Raw genomic sequence first — 14,223 nt, forward strand, 5'->3', positions numbered from 1 at the left:
TCTGAACTCCCAAAAGCTTATGCTTCACTTGGAAGTCAAACACAATTTGCTGTAACTGGAGAGATGAAATAAGAGTACAGGAGAGAGAGGTGTGGTAGGAGGAGGTATTGAAATGAACTACCAACAAAATAGTTCAATTTCCTCATAGACACCCTATTTCTACTCTACATTTCCAAACAGGGTGATTAAAAATAAACTATGAATCAAATCATATTAGCGTTTTTTTTGGGTCTCACGACCTTTGTGGTATCCTGTGAAAGTGGTTTGCCAGTGGTTCCTTTCTGCTGAGAATATTGGATCTTCCTTCTGCCTTTGTAATTTCTACTATCTTCCCTTTTTCAGGGGGACTCCAGCTCTGGTACATGTGACCTCCTGGCATTTCCTGGAATTTGCCTGTCTTATCCAAATCTCTAATGAATGACTTGTACAAGAATCTGTCTGTGGTCGCTGGCGGGTGCGGCGTGGGGACGGTGACCAAGATGCCAAATCAGGATTAGGTACTAAGCAAGTTTAGGTACTCAGCACTGAGTCTCCTAGGGACCTTTTTTCAACATGGCAGCGGGCGCGGAGAGATCAAGTCTCTGACCTCTTCAGCTGCACGGGCATAGGGAGTCGTAAATTGTCTAAATGCTGTTTGCTCAGGATCATTAGGCAATGCTGAGCTGACGTGGATCTGGGGCGAACAGTCTGGGCCCCTCAGAACACACACACCAAGCCCGGATCGGCTGCATTCAAGTTCGCCTGCTTCTCGTAACTCAGCACTAACGATCCCGCTGAAATAACTGGTCGGCCCTTCTGAACTTATAGAGGTAAAAGCCAACCGAGCCTTCATAGGCAGTGGCCACAGGATTGAAACGGAGCTTGGGAAAGACAGTCAGGACCCACCCGTTGCATTGGTCACCCGGCAAAGGGAACAAACGGTCACCATTTGCACGGGATACCACCATGGCAGAGAACTGACGTCAGAGGCGGAGGAGATAACTTCATTGAAACCAGGGCGACAGGTGTGTAATCCCCTAGCCATCTCTCTCCACACAGCGGGGAAACCTTAAGGGCCCCTCCCAGCTCTCCTGTGAGTGCAATAGCCAGACCGAGGGAATCAGGAGTGGCGCGGAACTCCCGGCTACCGCTCCCACCAGTGCTGACAACTGAGGTCTCTTACACCAGCTACCGGGGGCGTGGCTACCGGAGGGCAAGCAAATTCGCTGGGGGTTCTGAGCCCCAAGCTCTACAAACTTAGGGTCTGAGGGAGGCAAACATGGAGAGTGTGCCCAGGCGTTCATGAAAACAGGGCTCCCAGGAGCAGCAGACCTGGCGTGTAGCCAGTATTGTGGTGAGCGTCACAGGTGAGTGGGGCCTGGCTTGAGGAAACACAAGACAAGGCCCTAGGCACTCAGGATTGGAGACCCGCCCAGTCTGGGAGGAAGAGCTGCTGCACAGTGAATGGTTCCCACCTATTGAGAGGAGAAGCTTGGCCCAGTGAGCACAGCTCCACCTACTGGAAGAGAAGTTAATCGAACTCTATGACTGCATTTATTATTATTATTATTTTTTTCTTTTTCTTTCATTTTCTTTTTTTGTTGTTGTTGTTGTTCTTTAACTTTTTTAATGTTTTTATATTTTTAAAAATTCTTTTATTTTATTATTATTATTATTATTTTAAATTTTAATTTTCATTTTTTATTATCATTATTATTTAAAAAAAATTTTTTTTTCTTTCTTTCTTTATGTTCTATTTTTTTTCTTTTGTCTTTTCATTTCTTTTCAATTTTTTTATTCCCCCTTCCTTGAATTCTACCTGCCTACTCTCATTCTCTTTAGTGACTTCTTCCCTTCCCTTCTAATATCTTTCCTCCCAAGCATCAAATAAATTTATAAGAGTAAACAGTAACTCGGCAGTCAAACAGAACAAGAAGTAACATGAGCAGCATAAAAAAGCAAGTAAGAAAAGGAGTACAAACAATGAAGGACAGCCTAAATATTCAGGAGGACCTAGAGTCAGCAGAAAAATGGTCATATAAAGAACTCAAGGAATACCTTAGACAGATGGAATGGAACCTTAAAGAAGATACGAGACAGCAAATCCAAACAGTGAAAGAACACTTTGAAAATGAATTACATAGACAGATAAAAGAAGAAGTTAAGCATCTTTATCAGGAGATAGAGATTATAAAAAAAAACCAAACAATAATTCTAGAAATGAAGGAAACGATAAACCAAATTAAAAACTCAATTGAGAGTATCACTAACAGAGTGGAGCAAGTAGAAGCCAGAACATCAGATAATGAAGACAAAATATATCATCTTGAAAAGAGCCTAGCCAACTCAGAAAGGCTGGTTAAAAACCACGAGAAAAACATCCAAGAGATATGGGATAACATAAAGAAACCAAACCTACGAGTCATCGGGATAGAAGAAGGTACAGAGATTCAAACCAAGGGAATGAGTAACCTGCTGAAAGAAATAATTACAGAAAACTTTCCAGAAATAAAAAAGGAAACGGATATACAAATTGTAGATGCATACAGGACACCGAGCACACAAAATCACAGTAGACCAACGCCAAGACACATTGTTATGAAGATATCCAATATACAGAACAAAGAGAAAATATTAAAAGCTACAAGAGAAAGGAGGCAGATTACATTCAGGGGTAAACCAATAAGGTTAACAACGGATTTTTCATCACAGACGCTGAAAGCGAGAAGATCCTGGAACAACGTATTTCAAACACTGAAAGACAATGGATGCCAACCAAGAATTCTGTATCCAGCAAAATTAAGCTTCAGGTACGATAACGAAATAAAAATCTTTCATGATAAACAAAAGCTAAAAGAATTTGCAGCCAGAAAACCAGCATTGCAAAGCATCTTGAGCAAAACACTACACGAGGAAGAAATGAAAAACAATAACCAAAACCATCAGTGGGAAGTGCCTCTATAAAGACAGAGGGCGGGGGGAAAGCTAACCATGGAGAAACAAACTAAATTAAAAAAAAAAAAAAAAGAAGATAAATAATCAAACATGGCTGGAAGTACAAACCATATATCAATAGTAACTCTAAACGTTAATGGCTTAAACTCTCCAATAAAGCGACATAGGCTGGTAACATGGATTAAAAAAACAAATCCAACAATATGCTGCCTCCAGGAGACACATCTGATTGGAAAAGACATACACAGGCTGAAGGTGAAAGGTTGGGAAAAAATATACCATGCACACGGTCCTCGTAAGCAAGCAGGGGTGGCCATCCTCATATCGAATAAAATTGACTTCAAGACTAAATTAATCAAAAGGGATAAGGAAGGACATTATATACTGTTAAAAGGAACCATTCACCAACAAGACATAACAATTATCAATATTTATGCACCAAATAATGGTGCTGCGACGTTCATAAAACAAATTCTCCTCAAGTTCAAGAATCAAATAGACCACAACACAATAATTATGGGTGACTTCAACACACCTCTCTCACAATTGGACAGATCCTCCAAACAAAAGCTGAATAAAGAAACTATAGAACTCAATATCACAATCAACAACCTAGACTTAACTGACATATATAGAATATATCAACCATCATCAAGTGGATATACTTTTTTCTCAGCAGCACATGGATCCTCCTCAAAAATAGACCATATATTATGCCATAGGGCAACCCTCAGTAAATATACAGGGGTGGAGATAATACCATGCATTTTATCTGATCATAATGGAATGAAACTGGAAATCAATGATAAAAGAAGGAAGGAAAAATCCTACATCACATGGAAAATGAACAATATGTTACTGAATGATCAATGGGTTACAGAAGACATAAAGGAGGAAATCAAAAAATTCTTAGAGATAAATGAAAATACAGACACAACATATCGGAATCTATGGGACACAATGAAAGCAGTTTTAAGAGGGAAATTCATCGCTTGGAGGTCATTCCTCAAAAAAAGGAAAAACCAACAAATAAATGAGCTCACACTTCATCTCAAAGCCCTAGAAAAGGAAGAGCAAAACAACAGCAAATGTAGCAGAAGGCAAGAAATAATTAAAATCAGAGCGGAAATCAACGAAATTGAAACAAAAGAAACTATTGAAAAAATTAACAAAACTAAAAGTTGGTTCTTTGAAAAAATAAATAAGATCGACAGACCCTTAGCCATGCTAACGAAGAGAAGAAGAGAGAGAACTCAAATCACTAACATACGGGATGAAAAAGGCAATATCACAACAGACACTACAGAAATACAGAAGACAATTAGAAATTATTTTGAAAACCTATATTCCAATAAAATAGAAGATAGTGAAGACATCGATAAATTCCTTAAGTCATATGATTTGCCCAGACTGAGTCAGGAGGATACTCACAACTTAAACAGACCAATAACAATAGATGAAATAGAAGAAGCAATCAAAAGACTTCCAACCAAGAAAAGCCCAGGACCGGATGGGTATACAGCGGAGTTTTACAAAACCTTTAAGGAAGAATTAATACCAATACTTTTCAAGTTATTTCAGGAAATAGAAAAAGAAGGAGCTCTGCCAAATTCATTCTATGAGGCCAACATCACCCTGATTCCGAAACCAGACAAAGACACCTCAAAGAAAGAAAACTACAGACCAATATCTCTGATGAACCTAGATGCAAAAATCCTCAATAAAATTCTGGCGAATCGGATACAAAGGCACATCAAAAAAATTGTGCACCATGATCAAGTAGGATTCATCCCTGGGATGCAAGGATGGTTCAATATACGGAAATCAATAAATGTTATTCACCACATCAATAGACTTAAAAATAAGAACCATATGATCATCTCAATAGACGCAGAAAAAGCATTCGACAAAGTACAGCATCCCTTTATGTTCAAAACATTAGAAAAACTAGGGATAACAGGAACTTACCTCGACATTGTAAAAGCTATCTATGCTAAGCCTCAGGCTAGCATCATTCTCAATGGAGAAAAATTGAAGGCATTCCCCCTAAAATCTGGAACAAGACAGGGATGCCCTCTATCACCACTTCTATTCAATATAGTTCTCGAAACACTGGCCAGAGCAATTAGACAGACGAAAGAAATTAAAGGCATAAAAATAGGAAAGGAAGAACTTAAATTATCACTATTTGCAGATGACATGATTCTATACCTAGAAGACCCAAAAGGGTCTACAAAAAAACTACTAGAACTAATAAATGAATTCAGCAAAGTGGCAGGATATAAAATCAACACGCATAAATCAAAGGCATTTCTGTATATCAGCGACAAAACTTCTGAAACGGAAATGAGGAAAAACACTCCATTCACAATATCCTCAAAAAAAATAAAATACTTGGGAATCAACCTAACAAAAGAGGTGAAAGATTTATATAATGAAAACTACAAAACCCTAAAAAGAGAAGTAGAAGAAGATCTTAGAAGATGGAAAAATATACCCTGTTCATGGATAGGCAGAACTAACATCATCAAAATGGCGATATTACCAAAAGTTCTCTATAGGTTTAATGCAATGCCAATCAAAATCCCAACGGCATTTCTTGTAGAAATGGATAAAGCAATCATGAAATTCATATGGAAAAATAAAAGACCCAGAATAGCAAAAGCAATTCTAAGCAGGAAGTGCGAATCAGGCGGTATAGCGATACCAGACTTAAAACTATATTACAGAGCAATAGTAACAAAAACAGCATGGTACTGGTACCAAAACAGGAGGGTGGACCAATGGTACAGAATAGAGGACACAGAGACTAATCCACAAAGCTACAACTATCTTATATTTGATAAAGGAGCTAAAAGCATGCAATGGAGGGAGGATAGCATCTTCAACAAATGGTGCTGGGAAAACTGGAAATCCATATGCAACAAAATGAAACTGAATCCCCTCCTCTCGCCATGCACAAAAGTTAACTCAAAGTGGATCAAGGAGCTAGATATCAAATCAGAGACTCTGCGTCTGATAGAAGAAAAAGTTGGCTCCGATCTACATATTGTAGGGTCGGGCTCCAAATTCCTTAATAGGACACCCATAGCACAAAAGTTGATAACAAAAATCAACAAATGGGACTTACTTAAACTGAAAAGTTTTCTCTCAGCAAGAGAAACAATAAAAGAGGTAAATAGGGAGCCTACATCATGGGAACAAATTTTTACTCCTCACACTTCAGATAGAGCCCTAATATCCAGAGTATACAAAGAACTCAAAAAATTAAACAATAAGAAAACAAATAACCCAATCAACAAATGGGCCAAAGACCTGAACAGACACTTCTCAGAGGAGGACATACAATCAATCAACAAGTACATGAAAAAATGCTCACCATCTCTAGCAGTCAGAGAAATGCAAATCAAAACCACCCTAAGATACCATCTCACTCCAGTAAGATTGGCAGCCATTATGAAGTCAAACAACAACAAGTGCTGGAGAGGATGTGGGGAAAAGGGTACTCTTGTACATTGCTGGTGGGACTGCAAACTGGTGCGGCCAATCTGGAAAGCAGTATGGAGATTCCTGGGAAAGCTGGGAATGGAACCACCATTTGACCCAGCTATTGCCCTTCTTGGACTTTTCCCTGAAGACCTTAAAAGAGCGTACTACAGGGATACTGCCACATCGATGTTCATAGCAGCACAATTCACAATTGCTAGACTGTGGAACCAACCCAGATGCCCTTCAATAGATGAATGGATTAAAAATGTGGCATTTATACACCATGGAGTATTAAGCAGCACTAAAAAATGACAAAATCATGGAATTTGCAGGGAAATGGATGGCACTAGAGCAGATTATGCTTATTGAAGCTAGCCAATCCCTAAAAAACAAATACCAAATGTCTTCTTTGATATAATGAGAGCAACTAAGAACAGAGCAGGGAGGAAGAGCAGGAAGAAAAGATTAACATTAAACAGAGACATGAGGTGGGAGGGAAAGGGAGAGAAAAGGGAAATTGCATGGTAATGGAGGGAGACCCTCATTGTTATACAAAATTACATATAAGAGGTTGTGAGGGGAATGGGAAAATAATCAAGGAGAGAAATGAATTACAGTAAATGGGGTAGAGAGAGAAGATGGGAGGGGAGGGGAGGGGGGATAGTAGAGGATAGGAAAGGTAGCAGAATACAACAGTTACTAATAGGGCATTATGTAAAAATGTGGATGTGTAACCGATGTGATTCTGCAATCTGTATTTGGGGTAAAATTGGGAGTTCATAACCAACTTGAATCTAATGTATGAAATATGATATGTGAAGAGCTTTGTAATGTTTTGAACAACCAATAATAAAAAAAAAATCATATTAGCTTTTTGTTTAAAATCCTCCCTGGCTTCTCACCACCCTTGGGATAAAGGCCTTCCTTCTCACATGCCTACCACTTCTGTCTCATTTAATCCCCTCTTTTCTGCTTACCAAACATGCAAAGCATTTCCTGATTGGAACCTTGGAACTCACCATTTTCTTTACCTGTAACACTCTCCCCTGGCTCTCTGATGTGCTTGCTCTTTAACATTCAGATCTCAGATTAATTGTACTTCCTCAGAGACGCCTTCCTCACCCTGTCCCCCAACTCCTCCTGACAGCATCCCAGGTTTATTTCCTTTTGTAGCTCTCACCACCTCTCTCAATTATCTTTGTTTTTTGTTTTCGTATTTTGTTTTGGTGTCTCTATCCACAAGTTCCCTGAAGGGAAGGGCCTTGCTTGTCTGGTTTTCTGTCTCGAAGAATGACTGACACACAGTAGGCCCTCAACCAATATTTGCCAAATGCATAAATAAGCATGGGCACATAGACTTGAAAGTTCACAATACTTTTAAGGTAACTGTGAGGCAGCAGTATAAGGTACTTGGGTGAGTACAATCAGAAATGAGGCTAAAAAGACAAGTCTGAAGAAACAGAAATGACAATAAGCATTAATGTCTTTGGTTGATTTTAATAGCTTTTAATTATCATTATTAATTTATTTGACAAGCACTGTTTAAGTGCCCATTATATATTGGGTCCCTGCATTAGTTTATTATAGCACACTGGGGGTGGAAGTCCTGAAGTACTTAAGAATGGCTGGGGGATAGGCAATTTTGGGTGTTGGGAGAACCCATGGAAAGATCACAGAGCTAAGCCTTTCTGATGAAGTGGGTAAGAATAAGAAATTATTTTCAGTATTCATCATCTCTAAGTTGGGAAAAATAAGATAACAATCAAGAAAGGGAATTGAAGTGAGGGACAGGGAAGTGGCAGGAGATAGAGAAGAAGAGGCACAGTGTTACAGGCAGGGCAGCCACAGGTGCAGAGGCTGGGAAGAGACATCTCAGGGTAGCTACGGGTGTTGACTGGTAAGCTGGTAGATGTTTCCAGTCAGTTTTTAGCCAAACTTTTCCCTCCAAATTCTTTTCTTTAACTCACACATTTTCATCTCTCTTTGCCTTTTTCCCAAATGCAGACCCCAAACACACATACTTTGTGATCTGAATATTGGTTGATACTTACTTCTCCCCAGTCAACATTTTTGGGTGGCAAAGGGTAGTGTGAGGTGATGTCATAAGCTATTTCTTCCATGAACCATTTGAAGCTTTTGCAGTTGTGATCTTCTCGAAATTTTTTCAGCTCAGATATATCCCCATATGGTAATGCCTTTGATTCAGGACGACTAGCATAGAAGTAGTCTTTGTACTCATCCCACCAAACCTCTACCACTCTAACATAATTCTGTGAAAAAGAAAATTAATATCATTTTGAAAACTGAAAATAATTGTAATGGCATAACTAGCCCATCTTAGATACATGAAGTATGATGAACATATAACAACCTCATTTCTACAGAACCTGGCATTTAATTAAACCAAAGAATTCAAGTGAGCTAATGAGTCCAATATGTCATTTGCCAAGATAAAAAATGTCACGTATGTTTAACTAAAAACTGAGGTACATAGAATATACTATCCCTGAATTGAAGATCATTTATTTTAAGTCAATATATTCTCTCCTGGCGAGAGGGGAAGAAAATGAAACCCAGAGGATTCCTGAGAATTTGGCTGAGCACTGGTGCTCCTTCTCCCAGAACAATCTCTTTTTGTTAAACCACACAACTGGTATGCATAGGGAAAAATCTTATTTTAGAAATCATCATGAAAAAATAGCTCTGTTTGATAAAACACATTTAAAAAAATTTTTTTAGATATTGATGAACCTTTATTTTATTCATTTATTAAATGTGGTGCTGAGAATCAAACCCAGTGCCTCATACATGCTAGGCAAGTGCTCTACCACTGAGCTACAACTCCGGCCCCTGATAAAAATGTGTTTTATTTTTATTTTTTTTAACAATCAGAATTGAATCATTTTACCATAGTCCCAAATTCAGGAAAAACAATTATAAAGCAATAAAATGGTAAGGAAAAGCAACTATGAAAAAAAAAGTTGATGTTGTAATGTTACTTCCTCAGATTGAGTAATAAGCTGACGTTGTCTTAACTTCTAAGGTTTTATATAGAAAGAATGAATGTTTGCATGAATATATATGAAATGACATTTACTCGTTCTATCCCTTGATTTTCTGTACTATACGTCAGCAAATTTTCTCTATAAAGGGTCAGATAGTAAGTATCTTTGTCTCTGTGGGCCAAATAATCTCTGTGGCAACTACTCAATTCTGCTAGTATAGGGTGAAAGTAGTCAGATGATATGTAAATAAATTAGTGGGACTGAACTCCAACACAACTTTATAAATGGGTTAGATTTGGTCCCTGGACCACAATTGCTAACTTCTGTTTTACATCAGGATTAGTACCTAGTGTTCATTTGAGAATTATTCATAACAGTCAAGACATGAAATCAATCTAAGTGTCCATCAACTAATAAAAGGATAAAGAAAGTGTGACATATACAATGGAATATTCAGCCTTTAAAACTAAGGAAATCATGTCAACTGCAACAACATGGAGATCATTATATTAAGTGAAATAAACCAGGCACAGAGAGACAAATACTACATGATTTCACTCTATGTGGAGTAAAAAAAAAAAATGTGAAATAGAGTGGCTATCAAGGCTGAAATAGAAATAGAGTGGCTATCAAGTCTGAGGTAGGTAGGAAAATTGGGGAGATGTTGGACAAAAGACACAAAATTTCAGTTTGACAGGAGGAATAAGTTCAAGAAATCTATTGTATATTATGGTTACTATAGTTGATAACAATATACTGTACACATGAAAATCAATTTTAAGTGTTCTCACCACAAAAAAGTGATAAATATGCTATGTAATGAACGTTAAATAGCTTGATTTATTCAATGCACAATGTATATGAGTCAAAACATTAAGTTCTACAGCATAAATATATACACTTTTTACCTGTCAATTAAAAAAGAATGGGGTACAGTGAATAATCTTACAGAATAATAAGATTTCATGAGAGTAAGCCTAACCTAAGTTAAAGGTGAGAACCAGGATGATTGTTTAAGAGGTGTACCCCATTTAATGAGATGACATTTGTTAATTGACTATAATAGCATGTGGTCTGTAAATGTTAGTTCTCTATCCTATCCTATCCTGTCCTTCTCTCGTTTACTCACCTTTAGAGTTGGAGAAGACCCAACATAAAGGGGTGGAGGATTTCCTTGCCAGCCCTCAAGACGGTAGATGTGTCCAACACGAGAACAAGGGACAAACAATAATTTGCCACCACATTGCCATATCTATCAAGAGATAACATATGTTGTTTATAATGCAAAGATGCATTATAATTAAAAATTTGTCTTCTAAGTATAAATCTTAAATCTAAATTAGATACAATGTCCACACAGAATTCATAAGCTGAACAAATCCTAAAATAATTGATCATTTAAAAAACTTATAATAACAAGGAAGGCAATGGGAATATAATAAGAAAAACTGCTAAGGGGGTCTCTTCCTGTATGCTTGCAGTCCTTAGAGACTTTTTCTCAATATAACCTTGCAAAACAATGCACATTCTTCATTCCTAATATCATCTGTGTTTTCAATGCTAACATATTTCCTACTTGGGTGATTATTATAATAACCTAACTGACATCTTCACCTTCATTCTCTCTCTACTTAACTCTATCCTTATTTATAGCAAGAGATTACTGTGGTTGAAGGGCAGCTTTGGGTCATGTTATTCCCTTGCTTAGTATCTTTGATGGTTCTCCACTGCTTATAAAGTTAGGTAAGAATCTCTTAACTCAGCATTAAAGACTCTTTAATATGGCCCTAACCTCTTGCCCACTTTATCTTCTTACATGTCTTTATTCATGCTGCCTGCTTCTGCCAAACTGCCCTTCACTGTTTCCTGAATGTGCTCTTCGTGTCCATACATTTGTACCTTCTCCCAATCTATCTGCTCAGGTCTCCCTCTCCCCTCCTCGCTTGTTCTCTGCTCAGTTCTCTGATATCATTTGCATCTTTCTAGTTCTGCCTCAAATTCTACCTCCAGCACAATGCGATTTATGAATAACACCAAGTGAATGCCATTCCTCCTTTTAATGTATTAGAAATTAAAATCAGCTGTAAATTCCTTGAGAACAAGGACCAGTTTACTCCTCTTCTATTTCTCACAGTGCTAAAGCACAGGACAGTTAAGACAAGAGGTAATGAATACCTGTTTAACTCAAACTGTGATATAGTTTTCTCTCTCTTTTGGAAATTGGGGATAGGAGTGGGTGTTGAGGTAGGGGTTGGAGCGCGGAAGGTATTAGTGCTCGGGGACTGCCTCAACAACAGGGGAGGTGCTGCAGGAAGACAGTTCCAATGTCAGTCTGAGGATGCACAGTCACTGTGGGGATCTGCTTCTGTCTTGGCTCATCATGTCCTACAGTGATAAAGGGTGACTGTGTCAGTGGATGGTCAACTATGGCCCTAATACATGCAGATTCTCCAAAGAGCTACTATCATACATGGCTCCAGTGTACAGAAAGCCTGGGAGTGAGGAAAGGGGTTATTTCCACTTCTGAAGCTTATTGGCCACAATTTTGAAATAAGCTCTATAAACAAATAAATTTACAATTTGCATTTTGCTCTACTTTTCCCCAGACATATGTTAAATCATTCCTTATAATTTAGAGAAATGCATTACATGGATTATTTTCAAAGAAACTAGTTTTATCTGAAAAATCACAAAAGTCAGTAACTGTAGAAAACTGCATCATCTAAATGAAACATTACCTTGTATGAGATCTCAAAGTTTTCACCACCCCAAATCTGGAGACCTGGATCATACAGACCCAGTTCAAAGAAGAACTGTCGTTCAATAGCAAATAATCCCCCAGCCATGGCTGGGGACCTGAGAAAGAAAAACACTGAGATAACCATTAAAGACAAACCCCCAACATCCTTTTGCCAATAGAAAACAAGATTTTTGGAATACAGTCTAAATATGCACAGAAGAGACAAAACTGATGGCCAAACATTAAGAAATTATAAATCCTTCAAAAATAACTTGTTCCTAATTCCTTAGCGAATTTACCAAAATTTCTGAAACCAAATTAGTTTGTCACAAATTGGATCATTGTGTCATTTTACCATTAGAGGGCGCCTTGGTTCTTTGTTGATTTAAAAATTAAGCCTTCATTTTAGTTATAAAATAAAAATTTCTTTCACTCCTGAAACACAGAGCCACACAGCCGTGGTTTGCTAACTGCTCCTGCAATGATTTATGAGTCATTCTGGGATGAACGAAACCATACACCATGGAAGTAGTCCGTCATTTTTTAATTTTATAGCTCAAGGGCTTGCCAAATAAGAGTGTAAATCACACTAGAACAGCCACAGTTCATTCAGAGTTTGCAAATGTAGTGTAGGAATTACACAGGAGAATTCCACATTGCTATTTACTGTACAAAATGAAAAAGGGTGATCTCTGGGACTTCTTGAATGGATCTTAAATTAGGTATATTTTGAGGCAAGAGAAAAAGGACTGGCTGGGTATATTTTTAGGGTCAAGTCACTCCTACTATTGGAAGAAATGAAAGTGGAATAATTTTCATACTGCTAAATGCCCTTCCACTCCCAAGGAAAAATTAATTATTAATGCATCACAATTCTTAAGTTTTAGGGAACTTCATACCTTTAGGTACCTTCTTCGTCATCACACCTAATACTAAACCAATCATTTAAAAAATTTTTTTTTTCCAATCATTGAATAATATTGATTCGACTTGGAAAATTATGAATCTGTCTACATCTTTCCAACTTCATTGCTACCGCCCTAGACCACACCAACACTGCTTGGACTATCCCATATCTCCAGAACTTGTGTCCTTTATTCTATTCTGTCCCTATCCAAATCTATTCACATAGCAGCCAGAGCAGACTCCTTTGCATGGGCCTGCATGATTCCTCCCCACTGCCTAGGCTCACCCAGCTCCCTCTACCCAGCTCTTTGCCACTCTGCTCTTAGCTTAGCTAGGTCATGCCTTTGCCTCAGAGGCTTCACCATGCTATTTATACTCCTAAATGTTCTTCCTCCTTAGAGTCTCAGCCTCGATGACACTTTGTCAGGGAGGCCTTTCTGGGGCCTCTAGCTGGATCAAGTTTTCCTTTCCATAAGTTCCACATACCTGTGATTTTTTTTTTCATACTACTTATCATAGTTGCTGTTTCAGTTTTTTTTTTTTTTTTGTGTGTGTGTGTGTGTAGTAATCTGTTCAATTTCTATCTCTCTCCTATATTTTAAGTTTCATGAGGGAAGACATCTGTTAAAATGTACAGTGGCTGGCACATAGTAAGTACTCAATATTTGTTGAGTAGATAATGAATCAGATAATATTTCCATACTAATAGAAAATCACATCAAGAGAAAATTGTTTTTCTATGCCTTTTCTTCTTAAAATATACTAACTAAATACACAGTACTATCACATTTTTGGTTATACTTTAACTGTCATTAAAAATTGTTCCACTACAACTGTGCTCATTTGGCTTTTAGATATATTCCCATCCATCTCAGTACAGATTTGAAAATGCTTTAACCCATTGGTCCCATCATCCTAGATGTGAAACACCTAAATAAAACTTAAACTGAGCAACAAATATACCAGTTATGGTAACTTTGAAATAATATTTGAATATGTATTATGTTTTCAGAATTGAAAACTTGGTTTTAGTGGGCTATGTGGAAATTTGTGAGTTAGTTAAAGGGAAACCACTCTTAAATTTTCTAGCTTGCTTTAAAAAGGTCTTTACCAGCCCGTGGAATGAACAGAAACATAAATGTAGTCAGC

At 37.7% G+C, this 14,223-nt stretch overlaps 1 protein-coding gene across 3 annotated transcripts in view; it reads right to left on the bottom strand.

Moving 5' to 3' along the window:
- The window catches only part of Galnt7 (polypeptide N-acetylgalactosaminyltransferase 7), a 139,035-nt gene that overhangs the window by 9,870 nt on the left and 114,942 nt on the right, over positions 1-14,223 (bottom strand). For all 3 annotated transcript variants that reach the window (XM_015486210.2, XM_015486209.2, XM_048791956.1), the window contains exons 7-9: positions 12,167-12,284; positions 10,558-10,680; positions 8,475-8,693 (exon numbers count right to left, since the gene is read on the bottom strand). In XM_015486210.2, the coding sequence (XP_015341696.1) occupies positions 8,475-8,693; positions 10,558-10,680; positions 12,167-12,284 (460 nt within the window). The remainder of the gene's footprint in view (positions 1-8,474; positions 8,694-10,557; positions 10,681-12,166; positions 12,285-14,223) is intronic.

This window comes from Marmota marmota, unplaced genomic scaffold, assembly GCF_001458135.2.
Source record: "Marmota marmota marmota unplaced genomic scaffold, marMar, whole genome shotgun sequence".
Taxonomy (NCBI): domain Eukaryota; kingdom Metazoa; phylum Chordata; class Mammalia; order Rodentia; family Sciuridae; genus Marmota; species Marmota marmota.